The sequence below is a fragment of the Furipterus horrens genome, unplaced genomic scaffold (genome assembly GCF_987537825.1).
Source record: "Furipterus horrens unplaced genomic scaffold, mFurHor1.1.pri manual_scaffold_13, whole genome shotgun sequence".
Lineage (NCBI taxonomy): Eukaryota > Metazoa > Chordata > Mammalia > Chiroptera > Furipteridae > Furipterus > Furipterus horrens.
This window is the reverse complement of record NW_028327183.1, coordinates 43494774-43516917: the sequence shown is the minus strand read 5'-3', so window position 1 is coordinate 43516917 and position 22144 is coordinate 43494774. Positions and strand designations below refer to the sequence as shown.

The 22144-nt window shown below is 59.5% G+C and overlaps 2 protein-coding genes across 4 annotated transcripts; one reads left to right on the top strand and one right to left on the bottom strand.

Annotated features, from left to right (window-relative positions):
• Positions 1-2439: 2439 nt before the first annotated feature.
• On the bottom strand, positions 2440-6241 carry RRAS (RAS related). Its single transcript, XM_090260811.1, has 6 exons — positions 6042-6241; positions 4081-4168; positions 3866-3968; positions 3662-3770; positions 2858-2976; positions 2440-2785 (listed from the first exon to the last, which is right to left on the bottom strand). The coding sequence occupies exons 1-6, from the start codon at positions 6192-6194 to the stop codon at positions 2701-2703; spliced, it is 657 nt and encodes a 218-aa protein (XP_090116937.1). The 5' UTR covers positions 6195-6241; the 3' UTR covers positions 2440-2700.
• Positions 6242-7831: 1590 nt separating this feature from the next.
• On the top strand, positions 7832-22116 carry SCAF1 (SR-related CTD associated factor 1). Of its 3 annotated transcripts, none has more exons than XM_090260808.1 (11): positions 7832-7910; positions 10609-10719; positions 10950-11007; positions 11733-11827; positions 12099-12199; positions 12290-12405; positions 15171-17978; positions 18645-18727; positions 18950-19168; positions 21271-21399; positions 21688-22116. In XM_090260808.1, the coding sequence occupies exons 2-11, from the start codon at positions 10615-10617 to the stop codon at positions 21877-21879; spliced, it is 3906 nt and encodes a 1301-aa protein (XP_090116934.1). In that variant the 5' UTR covers positions 7832-7910; positions 10609-10614; the 3' UTR covers positions 21880-22116. The 3 variants fall into 3 exon arrangements, with proteins under 3 accessions (XP_090116934.1, XP_090116935.1, XP_090116936.1); XM_090260809.1 differs by lacking the exon at positions 7832-7910 and adding an exon at positions 7951-8372; XM_090260810.1 differs by lacking the exon at positions 7832-7910 and adding an exon at positions 8383-8779.
• Positions 22117-22144: the final 28 nt, after the last annotated feature.

Sequence of the window (22144 nt, the reverse complement as noted above, 5' to 3'; positions counted from 1 at the left end):
AGACTGTCACCATGCTATTGATCATAGAGCCCTGGTGTTACAGAATGGCTAGTAACATTTGAGAACCATAATGGGAGAGTCAGTGGTGGACTCTGGACTTTTCTAGAATGATCTTAATCATTTAAGAGCATTCCTGAGGATGGCCTTTTAGTGTCCTTGAACTGTAGCCTGTGGGATGTTGGAAGTACGGCCTCCAGGAGTGGCACATTCAGGGTCCTGAATTGGATGTCAAAATGGGACCAAACTTCCCAGGAGAGCGTTGTCCCAGGTCAGAGCCCTGGGCTAGAAAGTGGATGTAGAGGTCAGAAGGTGGACAGTGGGGTTAGAATAACCCTGTGGTTGACTTTTGTCATTCAACTGCCCCAACTGAGTCCCAGCTCTAGCACTAACCGAGCAAGCATGCAGCACTGCTGGGCGCGCTGCTACTACCGCCTGTAGCAGGAGACTTCACGAGGTTTGTCGGGCGTCCAAGAGATGGGTGGAGAGACAGGACGACAAAGATGGGTAGAGAGAGGGACATCGGAACCCGGAGAGACACTCGTTGGCAGGGCCTGCCCGAGTCCAGGGGAGGGCAGTGCATGGAGGCGCTCACGGGCGCGCGCACGTGCCCAGCGAGATGCCAACTAGGTCATCCCAGCCTCCTCGCTGTCTTCTGACGAGCTTTGGGATGGCAGTGGCCGTGAACCTTCCAAAAATGGCCTGCCGGTTGTGTGCGTTTGTACGTGTGCTTCTTTCTTGGGGGCAAATGGTAGCATTCAATAGCTTTTCCAAGGGCATCTAGAAGCAGGATGTCCTGGCCGAGAACTCAGCCGTGTTAGGCAATGCAGAAAGAACTCTGAGGCCTTGCTCTGGGGGAGCACCTCAGCCCTGGCTGGCACTTGGGTGGCGGTTTCAGATCTTGTCTGGAAAGTGCTAGAAACATCCCCCTACCATACCCTCCCTGGCCCGCAGAGGTGGGGCTCTGGTGAGCGGAGGCTCTGTGGGAGAGGGAGTGAGCTTGTATAATACATCTGAGCCACGCTTACTCCCAGGGCGGAAGATTGAACTCGGGCCAAGGATTCTGCGATAATGAAACCCGGAAAGGGATAGTCGGCTAATCATTGTTCTCATCGGGACTACAGAGGGACATTCATGGTTCTGGGGCAGGAGAACAGTGGGGACTTGGTCATTGAGACGGAGCCCTTAGTGTGGCCCGGGCTCTGTGCTCATCCTCTGTGTGCACATTGCGGGGAGTAGCTCCGGGGTCACCCACATTTTACAGGTGAGAAGACGGAGGCACCCCACGGAGCTGGCAGAGCTGTATTTGAACCCAAGCAGTCTGCTGCCAGGGCCACACAGGCCCATAGGGTACCCTAGGTCCTGGAGGTGGGCTCTGCGCGGATGTGAGAGAAGCATTTTGGGGCTGAGATTCTGTAGACACTTGGAGATGGAGGGAAGGGCAGCAGATCATAGACTCGTGACAGTGAATCAGGTGGTGGAGGTCAAAGTTCCAGGGCCTGGGGACATCTGGTTGAGGTGTCTGGCCTGGTGTGTTGAGTAGGTGTTGGGGTTCAAAGATGCCCATCAGATGGGCTTGGGAGGTGGGTGAGCGGTGGTCTGCAAGTGTGGCTCCAGCCTCCCAGCTCCGCAAACAGCACAGGCTTAGGGGTTCTGGGTTGAAGGTGGGGGAATCGAAGGCTTCCAGACTGAAGAGTGTTGGCAGCTCCTTCACCCCACGCCTCGACGCCTCCCAGGAGAGAGGCTCAGATGGGTGTGTCCACGCTGGCCTGACGTTGGATCCAGGGTTTAGACTCAGACGGCAGCCCAACTGGGAACTTTCTGGAACTGAGAACTTGCCAGCTGGCTGCTCAGACACGAATCAGTCCACCTGTCCCCTTCTCCTCCAGCCAAGAGGCCTTTTAAAATATGCATTGGAGGGGGCAGGGGGGCAGGCAGGGTTTGTAGAAGTTGTTGCCTGTCTCCAAGATCTGGAAACTTCCAGAACACAACTACCCAGCAGTCCTTTCTGCAGTGGTGGGAATGTGGCAGGTTTGCCCCGTCCATTAGGGTAGCTGCTAGCCACATGTGAATAGTGAATTCTCCACATGTGGCCAGTGTCACTGAGGAGCCAATTTTGTAATCTGAAACAGTCACACATAGCTTCTGGCTACCATATGAAACAGTACAGTTCTAGAATGTTCCAGAAAAATTTTTTAAAACATGAAACCTCATCCCAACAAATGCTCCACGAGACACAAAAGGGTAGAATGGCCCTGTTGAAGGGTAAGTGTGGGGGGGGGGGAGTCCAGATGCCTGACTCATCTTGTTCTCTATGGCCCCTGACCACCCCCAAACAGAGGGTTCTCAATCTGATGGTTCTAGGTGGGCCAAGGGTTCAGGGTGTGTGCCCTGAGTTCACCTCCCTCCCCTAGCCCTTTCCCCTTTTACAAAAGCACTTCCTGACATTGGCAGTGACATTTATTACTCTGGGGCGGGGTTATATACAGCAGTGACCCGGATGCCCGGGAGCCCCTCCCCCCTCCCAGGGGCTCAGGTGGGGAAAGGAGGTGTTGGCAGAAGGCACACAGTGGCATTGGCCCTTAGGCCAGGAATTACGGGTGGGGGTGTAGTGTATCCTGTGAGACCCAGAGAGGGAAACTGAGGCCTGGCAGAGGCAGCTGGTCCCTAGAACTTGTGCTGGTAGGTCCTCTCACATCTGGGCTACAGGAGGACGCAGGGGCAGCCCCCGTCCTTCTTCCTGGGGGCGCTGGGCGGGCTCGGCGGGAGCTCCTGTTCCTGGTACTTCCTGTGGGAAGAGGCTGGTGAGTCTGGGCCCCAGAGGTTGGGGACAGGGATGACAGGATGAGGGGGTCCTCACCGGACAGCCCGCACCAGCTGCTCGAAGGCCTCGTCCACATTGAGACGCAGTTTGGCCGAGGCCTCGAAGTAGGCCACGTGGTGGGAGGCACTGAAGGCGGAGGCTTCAGATCGGGGCACCTGGGGGGGGCACACAGGGAGGAGTCAGGTCTCAGTGGGAGGGGGTCAGGAAGACACCCTGTGTGCTGGAATGGGGGATTTGAAGTGGAGAGGGCAAGGTACAGACATCACAGTGGGAGGTGCCCAGGGGACTGGGCGTCAGCTAAGGAATCCGGGGAGGCTGGACGGAGGTTTGCTGTCCTGAGCTGCAGACAAGAGTTCATTGGGCAAAGAAGTCGGGGTGTTCCGGCAGAGACCTGAGCCAGACTCCCAGGGTTGGAAATCCCCAAAGGCTTACTCTACAAGATGTGTTCTGTAAGAACATCCCACAGTCTGTGTGTGTGTGTGTAGAGGGAAGTGGTGAGACCACAGAAAGGAAGGGACGAGACCCTGGTGGGCATCCAGCGCCAGGTGGAAGAGTTGCATTTTTTCCCCATGGGGCAATGGGGAGCCATGGAGGGTTGGGAGCGGGAGCAGGGGAGGGGGCGGGGCCACGGGACCGCGTGGGAGGTGGACTGGAAGGGAGCAACAGGAGGCTGCGGCGGCGGTGAGGCTGCAGGTGGGAACAAGAGGCAGGGATGGAACCCTTTTTCCATCCAGCCTTCTCTCTGGGGAACTCCTGTGTGCCATGCGGATGTGAAAAGAGGCAGGCAGTGCCTCTCAGACTGAGATGGCATTGCCCCCCGCCACCCCGGGGGTGCCAGACCTGGCGCTGGGTCTCCAGGTCTGCCTTGTTCCCAACCAATACAATGGGGAAGTCGTCTCGGTCCTTGACTCGGAGGATCTGCGTGAAGAGCTTGCCCACCTCATTGAAACTGCAGATGAAGGACCAGAAGGGTGAGGTCCAGCCGCTCAGCCCGTCAACCGCCCTCGCCCCCGCCCGGTTCCACCACCTCCTTGCTCCTCTCACCTCTGCCGATCGTTAATGGCAAACACCAGCAGGAAACCGTGCCCCGCGCGCATATACTGCTCCCTCATGGCGCCAAACTCCTCCTGGCCCGCAGTGTCCAGGACTGCAGAGAGGGGGAGAGGGTCCGTCACCATGTGGACGAGGCTCCCCCTAGCCATCCCCATGGGTCCTCAGCTTTGCCACTCTCCCTCCCCCCTCCACTCTGCCGCCCTTACTGTCCAGCCGGGCAGGGACGCCATCCACAGTGCAGATCTTTGTATAGGAGTCTTCGATGGTGGGGTCGTAGTCACACACAAAGTAGGACTGGTGGGGTGAGGAGAGGACACTGTTACTCTTTGCCCTGGCAGAGATGATATAGCCCTGTCCCTGGGGCCTGCCTTTCTCTGCCCCCCTGTCTTTGGCTCCATCTCCCTCTTCTGGGTCCTCTGTGCCTCTCTGCCGCCCCCCCGCCCGCCCCCAGTCTCGTCTCTGAGGCTCTGCTGGACCTCTCTGTCTGGTATGAAGTACATCTACCACATCACGGTCCCCTCCTGTCTGTGTGGCATTGAACAAATCACTTCCCCTGCCACAACCTCAGTTTCCTCATTTAGAAAATGAGGGTAAAAATAGCCCTCCACTTAATCCAGTGTTTGCGAGATTCAGGGAAAATCCATTTAACATCTAAGCATTTAACACATCATCTGGACAGAGCAAGTGCCCAGTTATTAGGAGCTGTGTTGTCCAGAATATCTGCCTGTTTATCTTTCCCTCCTCCTCTTTTTTTTTTCTCCTCTCACTCCTCCTCCTCCTTGGGCGGCTTAGTGTCTCCTCCCAGGGGAAGGTCCGGGTTCCAATCCAGCTGCGGATAAACTGCCCCGCCTGTAGGCTGAGCCCCTCCCTTCCTGCCTGGGTCCTGCCTGCCTGTAGCCAGGCCTTTGACTGCTTTGGGTCTGCCCCTGAGGCAAGGGGCCCTTGCTGGGGGGCCTTTCTCTACAAAGGCAGGGACTCTCAGGCAGGTGCTGGCTAGGGTCTCTTGAGGAGTCGTGGGGCCCCAGGGGCCTCTGCAGTATCATCTCAGGAGCAGACACCTTTCCAGGGTTTCTCTGAGGCAGGCGGGTTTCCCTTTGGGAATGGGGTGGAGGTTTCGTAGGCAGGGGTGGATTTTCAGCAGAGAAGGGGTGATCTGGCAGCTGGGGTCTCAGGGCTGCATCTTACCTGCTAGGGGAGGTGGTTGGTAAGGGCTTGTCCTGGAGGGAGGGTTTAGGGACCAGGCCTTGGGGGGTTAGGGGGTGTCTCCAGTGCACTGCAGGAGCTCAGGGATGAGAACTGGGGGAAAGCCCCAAGGTAGTGTGGGTGCATTTGGGAGATTTGTCGTAGAAGACAGGTGCGTGTCTAGTCTTAGCGATCCTGACATGCACTTATGGGGTCGAAGACGCTCCGCACGAATAGATATTTCTGGGGTGTCAAGAATCTGGGGGCTTCTACCATGGAGACAATTTGGGGGCTAGCCAGGGTTTCTGAGAGGGGCTCAGGGAGTCGGAGTGGAAACAACATGGAGGAGTGGCTGGTTTTCCTTAGGGAGAGTGGAGGTCTGGGTCTAGTCAGATGGGGGAGCCCCAGGACTTGGGGTCTTAGAATTTTCAGGAACGACCAAGGGGCAGGATCTTTTTGAACTCCCTTGGTTCTGAGAGGCCTCAGGGGCAGAGTCAGCATAATTTCTAGATTCTGGGGGTTGTCCCTGAACGGGCTAAGCATCCAGTCTGGGGGCATCTCAAGGAGTTTGGTTACAGGCATTCTCCCATTTAGGCTCTGAGTAGCACAGGGGGGAAGCTGGGGTCTGAGACTTGAAGGAGATGGGGCTCAGGGTGAGGGGAAATGGCATCTACAGAGGTAGGGGCACAGGAGAGGGCTTAGGGTCTGAATGGGGCGACTCATGGACTTAAAGTGCCTCCAGGAGGTGCTCAGGGTCAGGTCAACAGGGATGGGGGAACTTGGGTCTTGGGAAGAGGGGCGGTGAGTTTCAGCGTGTGAGTATAGGAGGTAGGTCCCTCGGGTCACATTCTGAGAGGAATTTTTAAGATCAGAGGGCCTCATAGGAGGGTCTCAGTGGTGGATCGAGGGGAAATCGGGGTCTCAGGTACCCTCCCAAGGGCTACGTTCTGGGTCCGGGGACACCCCCCGGGTGAGGGCCCACTACCTGGATGAACTGGATGGTCAGCGCACTCTTGCCCACGCCGCCGCCGCCCACGACCACCAGCTTGTGTGTCTCGCTGGGTGGGGGGTCCCCGGGTCCAGGTCCCCCGCCCCGGGGCCGCCCCCGCCCCGTCCCGGACGCCGCCCCGCTGCTCATGTCGCGTCCGCTGCCGCCGCCGCCGCTACCGCCTGGGGGGAACCGGGCGTGGCCTAGGGGCGGGCCACGCTAATAAGTCTACTGCATAATCATGAGCTCCTGCAAGAAGGACGCAAATCTCGGAACACTTAAGGAGGAGGTAAGGCTAGCGAAAAGGAGGAGCTATGCTAATAAGGGCTGGGGAACGACGTTCGTTGTGAAGGGGAATTCCGGGGAGGCGGGGACATGCTAATATAAAAACTGGGTTTACCCTGAGCGGCGCCACGCGCTCAAGGCTGGAGGGCCGTCTAGGGGGCGGGGATATGCTAATATGAGCCCTTATTCTTTCGGCAGACGGGTCGGAAAGATCGTTCCGGGAGGGGCTATGCAAATAAGGAGCCCTGTGACGCCTCTTCTCAGGGTACCCTCCCCGAGGCCTTTTTCTAGTAGGCGGGGCTCGCTGGCTCGCGCGCGGCCGTATATAGCCGCGCTCGGAGGAAGGAGCAGATCCTGAGGGGAAGCTCCACCTCCGTCTTGGGATCCTAGCCAAACTCCCGACTCGGGCGTCTGGGCTGGATGGCAGACTCTCCGCCCGCTAAGGGACCCAGGCTTCCGGTTCCCGCTGTCCTAACCAAGCGGAAGAAAGACTGGGAGGGGATTTGGGGCCCTGGAGGAGGACAGCCGAGTAACGGGGCAGGGAGGGGCTGTGAAATCACTGCATTCCTAATACATGAGCCAGTTCATCTAAGCTGGGACGCCTGGGTCATGAAGGGCCTAGAGCCAGGATTTCTGGGTCTTTGAAGAAGGAGGAAATTGAGGGCCCAGACTCCTGGGTCCCTAGGAGAGAATGGGGCTGGAGGCCTGGATTCCTGTATCCCAGGGAGGAGGGGATCTGGGAGTCATTAAGACTACCCATGTCTCGTAAAGGAGAAAGCTGAGGGCCCAGACTCGGGTCCAAGGGTTGGAGGGGCTGGGAACCCAAATTCTTGATCCCGAGGGACTTGGGGTGGGGAACCGGAACACTTGTGTTCGTTTAAGATACGAGTCTGAGACCAGAATGGTCTGAGGGAGGCAAAGGCCGGAGGGCCCGACTCCTGGATCTGAAGGAGGAGGAGGACTCGCACTCTTAAGTCCCAGAGAGGAAGGAAATGGGAGACTTCCCTGCCGAGAGGAATAAGATTTTGGACTTTTCTATCCCAAAAAAGGAGGCTGTAGGGCCGGCCTTTTTGGTTCTAAATTTGGAGGAGTCTGGGCGACCGGGATTCTGGACTCCCTAGAATGTGGGCGGGGCCGCTCGCAGGCAATCCAGCTTTTTTTCTACTGCCCGCTCCACAGAACTACAATTCCCTTGCACCTGCCCCGCTACGTGCTCTTTACGCCACTTCCAGTTCCTCAGCTCTTTCCCCGCGCGCGCAGGGCGTTGTGGGGCTTCATCGCGGGCCACCGCAACCCCGCCCACTTCACCTCTCACCCGCTTGCTGTCGCCGCGTGACGGAGGGGACGTGCGGACTACTCCTCCCGGCGTGCATCGCGCGCACCCCTGCTCAGGTGTCCCGTTGGCTGTTGGGAAACTGAGTCCAAAGCCTTCCCACCAGCCTTCACGGCACCGTGCATGGTACTTGAAGTCCCGGCAAGCTTGGCGGCGTTTTAGCTCCACCCCTGTCCTCTCTTTGCTCGCGAACCTCCCCAGTCCGCCCCGCCCCGCGCCGGGGCCGGAGCCGCAGCCCGAGCGGCGGGGTAAGATGGCGGCGGTGGTCCGGACCGCGGGGCTCGGGCCTATTGGGGTGGGCGGGGCGGAGTCGGGTCGCTAGGAGCCCTGCGGTCCTCCCCACGCTCCGCGGGGCCTGAAGGACTTAGTGGGGTGGCCTCCGGCCCGGCAGCGACGGTGAAGTCTGGCGCCGAGGGGGGGCCTTCTGAAGGCCCCGGGACGCATCTGTGGGTGCAGGGGAGATCTACGGGGCGTCCCCGTGAGAACTGGGGACGTCCACAGGGCCTGGACCTAGACTGGCACCTGTCCTCCATCATATAGCCGCCTTGGATCATTTCTTTAGGCGCTGTTGATCGTCTTTATGGGCTGGCCGGAGGCTAGGGTCTGTTTAGAGGGTTCTGGGGCCATCGTGAGATCTTGAGACATGTCCCAGGGGTGAAGGAGGTCTGCGAGAGCTGAGGAGTATCTGCGGAGCCATCTGTAGCTCTGGGGTATGTCGGTTTGGGCTGGGAAGTGTCTGCATGGGCTGACCTGAGGATGCCACTCACCTACATGGGCCTGGGGCCGTTTAGCAGGCCTGAAAGAACTGTTCCTGCATTAGAAAGTCGTTTAGGGGTGGGATATGCCCACCAAGGGAGGGAGACAAGTATTGAGATGTGCCGAAAGGCCTGGATGGGTCTCCAACGTCTGGGGAGTGTCTAATCTGACTGACAGGAGACTGAGGGCAGTTAGAAGGACCTGGAACCATCTCGGTGGCTTTGAGTGTGCCTGCAAGAATGCAGTTTCTATGCCTGGAGCAAATACGTGTGCCTTTTGAGGCCAGATAATCAGATGGAGAATAAGACAAAGGAGAGTATTGGAAAATTTGCGGAGCTCAAATGTACTTGCACTTTAGAAGGTAATTCAAATGAAACATGTTTTAAAAGTTTGCATTGTCCCGGGGTTATAGAGAGAGTTAGAATTAGTCCATCAGTCTGGGAAAGTCTATAGGATCACCTAGACATCTCGTGCAGTGCTTTTCAAACTTTTGACCTTGATCTACAGTAAGAAATACTCTTCACTGAGACCCAGTACCTATTGATGTATATATTTAACTAATACCCATGTCTCATTAGTGTTCCCACTTACTACTTGTGATGTACCGTGAAGTTTCCCACTGTGTTCGATTTACTTTTTATAACAAACTCTTTGTGAAGCACTCTACTACTATTAGTGGGAATCACTCACTGATCTAGAGGGACCTAGCCATGTCTGCAGAGCCTGTTCATGTCATCAACACCTAAGGAGTTGTTGGTCCGTGTGTCTGCAGAGCCTGGGGCATGTCCGAATGGGCAAGAGAGCGTGTTCGTGCCCACAGAGGGTCCGGGATCTATGTGTGTAGCTGGGATCTATGTGTGTAGCTGTGAAGTCAGCACATCTTGATTAAGCTGCTGTTCTGTGACAGTCACTATACCTTGTGCTTTCCCCTGGACGTGCTGGAGGAGCAGTTCCAGGGCTGGGATGTGTCCTTAGGGCCTTATCAGGGTGGGGTGTCACTGGGAGTTAGGGAAGGAGCTCCAGGCTCTTCGAGAGCTGAGCAGCTGCGTGGGGGGAGTACTGGCAAAGCCTGAAAACCTAGTAGGAAGGAGATCACGACAGAGGTCTTTTCTTTGCAGGTAGTGGGGTGGGGAGGGCGGTGGACAAACATGGGGAAACCTGGGCCCTGAAGGCCAATAATCATGATAATTATTGTCACCCTATATTGAGCACTGGGTTGAGCTAACGCTTTGGCAGAAGTGTCTCCTTTCAGGTCTCATGCTGTTATCTGAAGTAGATACTCTGATTGTGCCATGTGCAGATAAGCACCCCAAATTGGGGGTTGGAGGTTCGAAGCTTTCTGGGAACTTTGAGACTGGGTATTGTTTCAGAGGAGCAGATCTGACATTTGGAGGGACAGCTGAAATACTCCTCTTTTCTGAAGCCCTAATTAAGACACCTGCCAGGCTGAAGGATGATCTTTTCACCTCAGTATAACCTAAGAGTTTTTGCGACGTCGCAAAAGCGTCAGCCATGCTTTGGTGCAGTGGGCAGCTAGGCTGTGAGCGATGTCCCCGTGGGGTCTGGTGGACAGCATGCCTTTCTGAAATTAGTGTTTTCATTTCAAAAGTGGCACACAGGTTTTGTAAATCACACTGTCATAGTTCTGCCTTATATCATGTGTATAAATAGTTTCGGTCCCTCACCATCAAGGAAAAGCGATACTTTAGGAAGTTCCTTTGTGTTTGGGGTGTACCCAGCACTCCGGCACATACCTCATTTGGGGAACGTTGTGCCCACGAGCCGATGGAGCGCGCTATTTGAAATCACAACTCAGCAGAAAAAAGCTTGGCGTTGGGTTGATCCCATGAGGGTGAGCCATGAGGTCCTAAGTTGACTGGTGGGGAAAGCTGCGGGAAGTGGGGAGCAAGGTGTTGAAATTGGAGGCTGGGAAGGCCTCCCTTCAGCAGAGGAGGCGGCTGAAATTCAGACAAGGGACGAGAATCGCCCCTCGCCCTCTGGCATCTGCCCTGGACCTGGTGCGCTCCCAAGGACTGGGATGCAGTCGGGCAGAGAAGGATTGAGGCAACGCTGGAAGCCCTTGATGTCTTCCTGACCATTTTCTGCCCTTACCCCTCCCCCACGCGGTACAAGTACACACCCCCTGACCCTGCTGGCCTGTACTCCAAACTCCCCCCTTTCCACCTCCAGGAGACCATGGAGGAAGATGAGTCCCGAGGGAAGACAGAGGAGTCGGGTGAGGATCGGGCCGATGGTCCGCCGGACAGAGACCCCACGTTTTCTCCTACTGCCTTTATTCTGGTGAGGCTGCGAGCCACCTGGGGCCCAGGGAGGGAGCGGCTGAGGGTCTGGATTCGACTCGGGCCCTAGTGGGAGGCGGGGCTGCAGGCCTGGACCTTTGGCCCCTCCGAAGGGTTTGCGCCTGGTTGTACAGTGTCTAGAATTCCTGTGTCTCAGGAGCAGAGCTTTGTGACCATTTGCAGGAGCCCCCTGACTGCTACCCTCTCTCCCTCCACCCCCCTTTTCTTTAGCGGGCCATTCAGCAGGCTGTGGGAAGTTCCCTCCAGGGGGATCTGGCAACTGATAAAGGTATGACAGGTTCTGCTCCCTCTTAGCTCCCTGCCCTGTCTCTGCATCCTTTATCCCAACTTCATTCCCATACTTTTCTGAGGCCTCCTAGGTACCGCCCTTGTGCTGGCACGGGAACTAAAGATGGGTCAGTCCCCCCCCACCCCCACAGCTGCCTTGGAGGGGCTCACAGTCTGGTGGAGGGGAGGCAGTCACAGCACAGAAGTAGCCTGTAGTCCCCTGGGAGGGCCGGAGGCCCAGCTAAGCTGGCATGGAGGAGACAGGGTCCAGGAAGGCTTCCTAGAGGGGGTGACAGGTGAACTGGGTCTAAGGACACATGGGAGTTGTCTGGTGAGAAAGGAAGCCGATAGCGTAGCAGCAGCAGCAGGGGCACAGCACAGGGGCTCGTCGCAGTCTGAGCTGCAGTTCGTAGGGGCTGGTGGGCAGCGGGTGGGAGGAGAGGCAGCAGAGGTTCATGGGGACGGGGTCATAGCCTGGCTCGAAGGGCGAGCTGGCTTGTCTGGGCGTCATCCTGAGGGCAGCTGGGGGGAAGAATGGGTGGGAGAGTTGGAGCTGCAGAAGGGTGCTGGGGGCGTCCTTCTGGGACCCAGGCTGGGAGGCTGGGAGAGCAGGGAGGAACTTGGTTCCCTTGTCAACAGGGAGGACGGGCTCCTCTTTCCTCTGCCCCACAAGGTCTCTGCCTCCAGTCCTCTGTCCCCAAACCCCCCTGCACAATCTCTCTCCAGATGGCTCTCGGTGTCACGGCCTTCGATGGAGGTGCTGCCGGAGCCCGCGGTCAGAGGCCCGCCCCCAGGAGTCAGGGGGCGCTGACACTGCTGCTGTGAGTAAGGAGGGGGCAGGGAGATGGGCCTGGGCCCAGGCCCCTGAAGTGGGTGGGTGCGGATCCCGACTCCTGGGGCTGGGGTGCTGATCAGTGGCTGGGCCCAGGCCTTGGGTCCTGAAGGCAGTCAGGATGAGGGAGTTAGTAGACTCCTTTCACTTTCTTGGGGTCTCCATTGTCTGGGTTCTTGAGAGGTTAGGGACTGGGGAAATGGGACTTGTGGGACCTCACATGATCAGGGTCAGGACGGAGCCTCTCCTCCCTCTTCCAGGTGTTAGACATGGCTGCGGACAGCTTCCTGGCAGGGTTGGTGAGCATCCTGGATCCCCCAGACACCTGGGTCCCCAGCCACCTAGACCTGCGGCCTGGCGAGTGAGTAGTTGGGCAGCTGGGGGTGGGAGGGGCCTTGGTGGGGGAGTTGGGAGTACCCCTAAGGCTCACTCAGTCCTTCTTTCCTCGCAGAGGCGAGGACATGCTGGAGCTGGTAGCCGAGGTCCGCATTGGGGACAGGGATCCGATCCCTTTGCCGGTGCCCAGCCTACTGCCTCGTCTCAGGGCCTGGAGGACGGGCAAAACGGGTATGTGTGGCCAGGGCAGAGCCGGGCAGGGTGCCGGCCTTGGCCTTGTGTGAGTCAGTTCTCATTAGAAGTCATAGCTGTGAAGATCACATGAATTAGACAGAATCTTTATCTTAACGTCTTTTTTCCTATTATGCTGTAGTAAAGGCTGATATACAAACAGATGTGGGTAAAGTACATGTTGTTGTGATGGCTACCACGTGGGAGCAGTGAGCACGTGGGAGGCCCTCGGTGTCCAGGGTTCTGCAGGTCAGGATAAATCCACGGCCACTTCTCTTCCCAGGAAGGGGCACTCTGCACATCTCCTCTTCCAAAGCAGCAGTCCCCAACCTTGTTGGCACCAGTTTCATGGAAGACAGTTTTTCCATGGACCAGGGGTGAGGGGTGGGGGTGAGAGGCGGCAGAGCCTAGGTGGTAATGTGAGCGCTCACTTGCCCACCGCTCACCTCCTGCTGTGCGGCCCTGTTCCTAACAGGCTACTGACCCGCCTGGGGGTTGGTGACCCCTGTGCCAGAGGACAGAGGCTGAGAGAAGGGAATCATTTGCCCAGAGTGGCACACAGTTGTTTAGTGGTGATCTTGAGCCCCGAGCCCAGGAGTGTCTGAGAATAAAGCCCAAGTTGTTGACATTTGTGGTGTGTGCCCGCCAAAGGGAAAGCCACCCCCCCCCCATGCAGTGGTGAGCCTGTGTGCCCGCGAGCAGGGTAGAGCAGAGGTTTTTAAACACGAGCAGGCCTCAGAATCACCAGGACGATGTCTTGATACGCAGGTTGCTAGGCCCACCCTCAGGGATTCTGATTCGCAGGTGTGGGAGGGGCCCTGGAGTCTGCATTTCTAACCAGTCCCTGGTGATGCTGTGTTGCTGCTGTTCCCCAGGACCCCGATGGGACCCCGGGTTCAAACTTCCCTTTTGCTGGTCTGTGCATGTTTGGAGAGGGACAGAGAGGAGAGAAAGGCGCAGGTCCAGCCGTAGGTCAGCCTCAAGCCACTGTGGCTTGCTCATCTGGGGGCCAGTTCACAGTTTCCTTGTCCTTTTTTCACAGCTGCAGTTTTATTTGTCTATTAGGCTCAGGGGACATGGTGCCGAGGGCCCACCACACTCTCAGGGGCCCACAAAAGTAGTTTCACTTCTTTTAAAATCAGATACCATAGAAGATAAATGAACAACTAGGCGGGACAGTGTTCCAATAAAACTTTATTTGCAAAAACAGATGGCGGGCAGGACTTGGCTCCTGGGCCATAAGTAGCATTAGATATATATATATAGAACCCAGTAGTTGTTTTTTGGGCCTCCATTTGGGAAATACTAAGAACTCACAAAAAAGAGAAAACTCACTTATTTCTATCCTATGTAAAAATTTTATAAAGAAATAGATGGCTTGTGCTTCCAGACCGCTCCAGTCTGTGCGCTGTTTTTTAATACACTTAAGGTCGCGGTGATAATAAGCAGGGTCCTAGGCCCGCCCCCCCCCCGCCCCCCCCAGCAAGTCCTCGCAATGTCGGGTGCAGTCCCAGCTTCCCATGGTGCTCTTGTCCATGTGAGGTCTGAATGCGCCCACCATCACCCCCTGCTTTATTTTCCTCCAGAGCTCTCAGCAGCTGGTGGACTCTACGCTTGGCCTGTTGATATTTCTCTCCCTGCTCGAATGTGAGCTTCTTGAAGGCAGGAATTTTTGTCTGTTTTGTTCACCATTCTATCCCTGTCCCCAGAGCAGCACCTGGCACAAATAGGTGATGGATAAAAATGTGTTGAATGAATGCACGAACCCCCGCTTCATAGATGAGGAAACTGAGGCAGACAGAGGTTGAGCGACTTGCCCACGGTCAGGTCATGAGGGAGGGCTAGAGCCTGGGATCCAGATGAGGAGGGGGCTCTGAAGCTGCTGCGCTTCCCTGCGACTGTCCACTGGCCCTGCTGGCATCCTTGCCGGGGTAGGTCCCTGCAGGTAACATGTACTTGACAGGGGGGCCTCTGGACTCTTGACGTGTGTGTATGAGTCCCGGCCTGGACGCCCGCCTGAGGTGCAGGACCTGTGGCACTGAGGCTTGTGCTTAGAAAGCAGGGTCTCGGGTACGAACGAGGTGACGCAGGAAAGCGTGATGGCCCATAGGAAGGAGTGGGCACTGCTCGTCCCTGTCACCAGTGTGGTCTCCATGAGTCCTGAGCAGATGTAGCCCCTTGCAGGGGGCCTGTTGCAGAGTGAAGGGTTCGGAGTGGGGCTCAGGCTGCCAGGGCTCCCTGGCTGTGCCTCTTCCTGGCCCTGTAGAGAGAACTTCACCTTTTCAGGCTCCCAGTATTCTCTTAGGAAACGGGGGTAACCACCTGTGAGAGCAGCTGGCTCAGGCCTGAGCTTGGCTGTGCTGGTGGTCCGAGGTTTGACCCTGCTCTCCCGCCCCAGCCCACGCCTCCATGGTAACATTGCCACCCTCAGTGGTCAGGGTGGTCTTGGGGTGCAGGCTGGGGGCCAGACCAGGTTTGCACCCTGACTCCTCCCCACTGTCTGCCCCTGGGGAAGCTCCTGCAACTCTCTGTGCCTCAGTTTCCTCCTGGGAACCTTGGGTCCCCGTGTCTGGTGTGGAGTTGTTAGGAACATCCTCTGAGCTGACATGTGAAGCACTGGGGGCAGTGCCTGCAGGTGCAGTGAGTGCTGAGCAGGGGATGCGGGAGCATGGATGGGGGCGGTCGGTCTACAGCTACCTCTGCGGGGGGACAGGGAAGGGGGACACGCCCCGACCGCAGCTCTCTGTCCCCCCATTCCTTTGCAGTTTCTCCTCAGTCTCATTCTCGACCCACCTGTGCCCGCCATCTCCTCACCTTGGGCACTGGAGATGGGGGCCCTGCCCCCCCTCCTGCCCCCTCCTCTGCATCCTCCTCGCCTTCCCCTTCCCCCTCATCATCCTCCCCCTCCCCTCCTCCCCCCCCACCACCCCCAGCTCCCCCAGCCCCACCTGCCCCCCGGTTTGACATCTACGACCCCTTCCACCCCACCGACGAGGCCTATTCCCCACCGCCTGCTCCGGAGCAGAAGTACGACCCCTTTGAGCCCACCGGCTCCAATCCCAGCTCATCAGCTGGGACCCCATCACCTGAGGAGGAAGAGGAGGAGGAAGAGGAAGAGGAGGAGGAAGAAGAGGAAGAGGAGGAGGAAGGCCTGTCCCAGAGCATCAGCCGCATCTCCGAGACCCTGGCGGGCATCTATGATGACAATAGTCTGAGCCAGGACTTCCCAGGTGACGAGAGCCCCCACCCGGACCCCCAGCCCCCGCAGTCAACTGTAGCCCCCGGCACGCCGCCGCAGGCAGACTCCACCCGGGTGGACGGAGCCCCCCGCCGGCGAGTCTTCGTGGTGGGGGCCGAGGCGGAGGCCTGTCGGGAAGGCAAGGTCTCCGTGGAGGTGGTGACCGCCAGTGGAGCTGCCCTGCCGCCCCCCTTGCTGCCCCCTGGTGACTCAGAGATTGAGGAGGGCGAGATCGTGCAGCCCGAGGAGGAACCGCGGATGGCACTGTCCCTGTTCCGGGCCAGCGGCCGGGCGGCCCGCCCTCCTCCCGCGGCCCCAGCGCCCCCCACGGCCCAGCCCCCGCCCCCGCCGCCCGCCCCCCGAGCGCCGGAGGGCGACGACTTCTTGTCCCTGCACGCCGAGTCGGACGGCGAGGGCGCCCTGCAGGTGGACCTGGGCGAGCCGGCCCCCGCGCCGCCCCCCGCCGACGCGCGCTGGGGCGGCCTGGACCTCCGCCGCAAGATCCTGACGCAGCGGCGGGAGCGGTACCGCCAGCGCTCGGCCTCCCCGGCCGCCGCCGCCCCCGCCGGCCCGCCCGCCCGCAAGAAATCCCGGAGGGAGCGCAAGCGCAGCGGCGAGGCCAAGGAGGCCGCCTCTTCCTCGTCGGGGGCGCCGCCGGCCCAGCCCGCCCCCGCCTCCCCCTGGGACTCCAAGAAGCACCGCTCCCGGGACCGCAAGCCGGGCTCCCACGCCTCGTCGTCCACCCGCCGCCGCTCCCGCTCCCGCTCAGCCCGCCGCCGCTCGCGCAGCCCTGAGCGCCGCCGCGGGGGCAGCCGCAGGTCCAGGTCCCGGGAGAAGCGGCGGCGGAGGCGGCGCTCGGCCTCCCCGCCCCCGGCCACCTCCTCGTCATCGTCCTCGAGGCGCGAGCGGCACCGAGGCAAGCACCGGGAGGGCGGCAGCAGCAAGAAGAAGAAGAAGCGGTCTCGGTCCAGGGGCGAGAAGCGGGCAGCGGACAGCGAGAAAGCCCTGGTGCCGGCCCAGCCGCCCTCCGGCTCCGCTGCCCTGGGCGGGGAGCGTGACAGCCGCCGCCGGGGGGCGGTGCCGCCCTCCATCCAGGACCTCACGGACCACGACCTCTTCGCCATCAAGCGGACCATCACCGTGGGCCGGCCGGACAAGGCTGAGCCCCGAGGCCCCTCCCCGGCCCCGGCCTTGTCGCCCAAGCGCGAGGTCTTGTACGACTCAGAGGGACTGAGCCCCGAGGAGCGGGGTGGCAAGAGCAGCGAGAAGGACCGGCGCCGCTCTGCAGCCGCGGCCTCCTCCGCCTCCGCCCGGGAAAAGGGGTCCCGGCGGAAGGCGCTGGATGGGGGGGATCGGGACCGGGACAGGGACAGAGAGAGGGACAGGGACAGGTCATCCAAGAAGGCCCGGCCTCCGAAGGAGCCAGGGCCCCCCTCCGGGCCCCCGCCCAAGCCACCGGTCAGCAGCGGTTCCGGCTCCTCATCCTCGTCTTCGTCCTCGTCCTCCCGGAAGGTGAAGCTGCAGTCCAAGGTGGCAGTGCTGATCCGGGAGGGCGTCAGCAGCACCACGCCGGCCAAGGAGGCCGCGTCGGCCAGTCTGGGCTCCATCGGAGTCAAGTTCAGCCGCGACCGGGAGAGCCGCTCCCCCTTCCTCAAGCCGGACGAGCGGGCCCCTGCGGAGGTGGCCAAAGCAGCTCCGGGCAGCACCAAGCCCAAAAAGACCAAGGTTAAGGCCAAGGCTGGGGCCAAGAAAGCCAAGGGGACCAAGGGAAAGACCAAGCCATCCAAGACGAGGAAAAAGGTCCGCGGCGGGGGCGCCGGTGGGGGCACCGGCGGCCCTGTGACACTGAAGAAGTCCAAGGCCGATAGCTGCAGTCAGGCGGCGGGGGCCAAGGGCTCCGAGGAGACCTCCTGGTCTGGGGAGGAGCGGGCCGCCAAGGCCCCCAGCACCCCGCCCCCCAAGGCGGCGCCCCCGCCCCCTGCGCTCACGCCGGACTCTCAGACTGTGGACAGCAGCTGCAAGACCCCTGAAGTCTCCTTCTTGCCTGAAGAGGCCGCTGAGGAGGCTGGGGTCCGAGGTGGGGCAGAGGAGGAGGAGGAGGAAGAGGAGGAGGAGGAGGAGGAGGAGGAAGAGGAGCAGCAGCCTGCCACCACCACGGCCACCAGCACGGCTGCAGCCGCCCCGAGCGCAGCCCCCAGTGCCGGGTCCACAGCCGGTGACTCCGGGGCGGAGGACGGTCCGGCCCCCCGCGTCCCCCAGCTGCCCACGCTGCCCCCGCCCATGCCCTGGAACCTGCCTGCTGGTGTGGACTGCACCACCAGTGGCGTCCTGGCCTGTGAGTGTCCCCTGTGGGGGTGGCCAGGGCAGTCTGAGGCAGGCACAAAGGGTCGGGCGAGAGGAGGTCATAAGGGGACAGGATTGGAGGCGTAGGGATGTTTCGGAAAGGGTGGCTGTGTAGTGACCTGGACTGCAGGCCACAGGTGGGTGAGGGCCAGTCGGGCTCTATCCAGAAGGCTTCTAGATCTTTGGGTGTGATGGAAGAGAGGCCAGCTCTGCAGAGGTGGAGGCAGAGGACGTGGCTGGGGTCCTCCCCGTGGTGGGCTGGTATAGACTTGGTGGAGGGACCAGAAAGAATGGGGTGAGCAGGTGGCAGTGTTCCTTAGGGGGTGGCATTTGCCTCCGCCAGATCACAGAGGTGGAGGGGCTAGGACTGGCTCTGGGGCTCAGGAGATTGTACCTTACTTCTGCTCACACCTTGTCACTGAGTGACCTGGCCACCGTTCCCCAGCAGCACACCCACACCTTGGGTCCCAAGACCATGTCAGGTGTGGGGTGGCTTTTTCAGCGGCCGAGGCCCCCTTTTCTGCGTTCTGAGCCCGCGGCCTTAAGGCCTGACCAGGGGCACAGGGCAGGAGACTGCAGCACGTGGACAGGTGAGGGTCACTGTCTCAGCTCCTCTCTGCGCCCGATGTCCCTGTCACCAACTCTCCGCCTCCTGCAGTGACTGCACTTCTCTTCAAGATGGAAGAAGCCAACCTGGCGAGCCGAGCAAAGGCCCAGGAGCTGATCCAGGCCACCAACCAGGTGTGCTCCCCAGGGGAAAGGTCCCCACAGCCCCTCTCTCGTCCTATGCCTCGGGTTAGGAGAGGAGCTGTACAACTCCCAGCAGGCCTTGGGGCAAGGTAGTGGCCAGAAGTGGAGCCTGCTGCCCTTGGGACTGTTGGGAAATTGGGGTGGGAATCATAGGGGCACACATTCCCTCTTCCCCTCCACCTCCCTCTGTTCACCGCCCAACCTCTTCCACAGATCCTCAGCCACCGAAAGCCACCCTCCGGTCTAGGGGGGACACCAGCTCCTGTGCCCACCTCTCTGGGCCTGCCTCCTGGCCCCTCCAGCTACCTTCTCCCAGGCGGCCTCCCCCTGGGGGGCTGCGGCTCTACCCCTCCCACCCCCACCGGGCTGGCTACTGCATCTGACAAGAGAGAGGGCAGCAGCAGCTCTGAGGGACGAGGGGACACAGACAAGGTGAGCTGGGCTTGGGAGAAGGGGGTTGACGGTGACAGAGTCTCAGAGGACAGGAGACACTGAGATGCAGGGGCTCGGGGAGAACAGCAGACACTGAGCCAGCGGTGGGGCCTTAGATTAAAAAACGGACGTCCTTACGTTGTAATGAACTAAACTTTCGTTCCAATGGATGAATAAGAAGTGGGTACTGGGTGGAATTTTAAAAACTTATTTGTGTGTGTGTTTGAGAGAGACACACCCACATACACACATACCCACTGTAGCCTGCCCCTTGGTTGCCCATATCGACCCTTCCCTCCTTCCCCATCTCCTTGCTTCAGAGAAAGGGTGGCAGACAAGGAGCAAGCGTCCCCTAGACAGAGGGAGGAATCCTGGATGCTGGGCACATCCCAACGGGGTTTTATTCCATGACATCTGGCTGCTCCTCCTGGGCCCCGGCTGTTAGCTTTTTGGCCAGTCAGGATGCTTTTTGTTACGGTCCAGCAGCCTGTTGCCAGGTGGTGGCGTTGCCCACCCTTACACGCCTCACGTGCAGGGCCAGAGGGAAAGCAAGACAAACCCCGTCACAAGTCCCGCCGGAGAGACAGTGGCAGGGGCACAGCCTTGTTGGTCACTGGTGCACAACCCATGTGCAGGGAAGGGACAGCGCGGACCCCGTGAAGCTGCCCTGGCCTGTTCTCGGCCTGCTGGCCTCCGTCGCCCCATCTGAGCTGCTGCGGGGAACAGACCCTTTCTCTTCAGGAACCTACTGCCCGTTGGGCTAGGGCGGCCTGAGGAGCTCTCCAGGGCGGTGGCGGCGGCCCTCCTGGCAGGGGTGCTGCCCAGACGGCCCAGGAGCTCAGCAGACAGTTCGCATCCTTGTCATTTCATCTGAGATGCTGGCCCTGAAGTCTGAGTGTCCTGCCCTCGCCAGGCTTCCGTTTACTGTTTCCATTGTCCCTCGGCCCTGGCTCAGGAGGCGACCTCCGCAGGGCTGGTTCTTAGGGTGACTGTCCCTCATGCCTGGGGCAGTCCATGACAGAGAGATGGGCTCTGGTTCGACTTCGCTCTCCCACTCGAAATGTCCTGTCTGTCGCTTTTGCAAAGATCTCACTGGGCCCTGGCTGGTGTGGCTCAGTGGATTGAGCACTGGCCTGCAAACCAAAGGGCCACCGGTTCGATTCCCAGTCAGGGCACATGCCTGGGTTGTGGGCCAGGTCCCCGGTTGAGGGTGCATGAGAGGCAACCACACATTGACGTTTCTCTTCCTCTTTTTCTCCCTCCTTTCCCCTCTAAAAATAAATAAAATCTAAAAAAAAAAAGAAAATTAAAACCTCACTAGGAGTTGAGGCAGGACTCAGGGATCCTGTCAGCTGCTCCCTGTCTTGCCCACACCATCACCCTCAGAACAGCCACAGTGCCCCTTGACTGACTCCTCGTCGTGGTCTCCTTGTGGGTCACTCCCACCCTCCCTGTGGATACTGTCTGCAGCTTATAAGTGAGCTACTGAGCGTTGTGTCCCTCGCCCAGGCTGCGGGTGGTAGAACTGGGACTGGCACAAACATGCCAGCTCCACAGCCTGAACTCTGAACTCTGAACTGTCAGCTCACCTCCCACCCCCTCCCCTGTGCTCCTAGCCAGTCCAGGACCTCCAGGGCCCCTCACTCACTGTCCACTCAGGAGCCAGGACAGTGTTACGGGTCCCATGCTGGGTCTTACCAGTGCCCCGCCGAAAAGCTTTGTCATGCTTTCCTGCTGCGACTGGAGTAAGTCTTCTTGAGTCTGGTTAAAACAGCCATAGCTGCTTGGCCCATGTCTTGGCTCCCTCCCAGACTGAACTTTGTGAGGGCACAGAACACATGGCCCGGTTGTGGCCACCTGGGATGGCCACAGTACAGCCTGAGGACATGCTCAGTGACATTCAGAAGCACAGGCCAGGCCTGTGGTCCAGGGTGACCACAGCGTGGGGAGCACAGGCAGACACTAAGCAGGACTTCCGCCTGCAGGGGTAGCTGGATGGTCCAGGAGGCTGAGCTGGCAGGCAGGTGAGTGGAGCCGGGGTTCAACAGGAACTCACCTGGCCTTTGCTGTGCCTTTTCCCCACCTGTCACCTCACACGCCAGTATCTGAAGAAGCTGCACACGCAGGAACGGGCGGTGGAGGAGGTGAAGCTGGCCATCAAACCGTACTACCAGAAGAAGGACATCACCAAGGAGGAGTACAAGGACATCCTGAGGAAGGCCGTCCACAAGGTGGGCCCAGAGGGGGACAGATACCCAGAGGTTGGTGGAGGACGCCAGAGAGGCAGATGTGTGCAGACAGATGTGCAAAGATGGGAAACTGAGGGATGGTGGGTCTGTCTGGAAGGTAGGAGGGTGACAAGATTTCCTCAAGCCCACCTGGGCATTGGGGAGCAAATAGGGTCGTGGGCCTGGACTTTGGGGAAGCGACTCAGATCCTAGTCCCAAGCTATGCTCAGCAGTCCAGGTGGACGGGTCCCTGGGGGCTGGCAGTGACCGCAGCTGCCCCTCACTCCCCAGATCTGCCACAGCAAAAGCGGGGAGATCAACCCAGTGAAGGTGAGCAACTTGGTGCGGGCCTACGTCCAACGCTACCGCTACTTCCGCAAGCACGGCCGCAAGCCAGGGGACCCCCCAGGGCCCCCACGGCCATCCAAGGAGCCAGGGCCCCCTGACAAGGGTGGCCCAGGCCTGCCCCTGCCCCCTCTCTGAGACCCCAGGCCCCACTTCCCTCCTCCACCTCTTCAGAATTCTGGACATATTTATGGCTCCACGGCCCCACTCCCCTCCCCCGTCAGTGGGATGATTGGGGGAGGGTTGCTGTGGGGAAGACGAGAGCCCCCTGCCCAGCCCCGCGCCCATAACCCTCGTCTCCAAGCCTGGCCCCATCGCCCCGTCCCTCTGTTCATGTCCCTCCCCCCGTTTCATTAAAGATTTCATGAAATATTCCCCCTCAAGCCCCATGATTTTAGCTTTC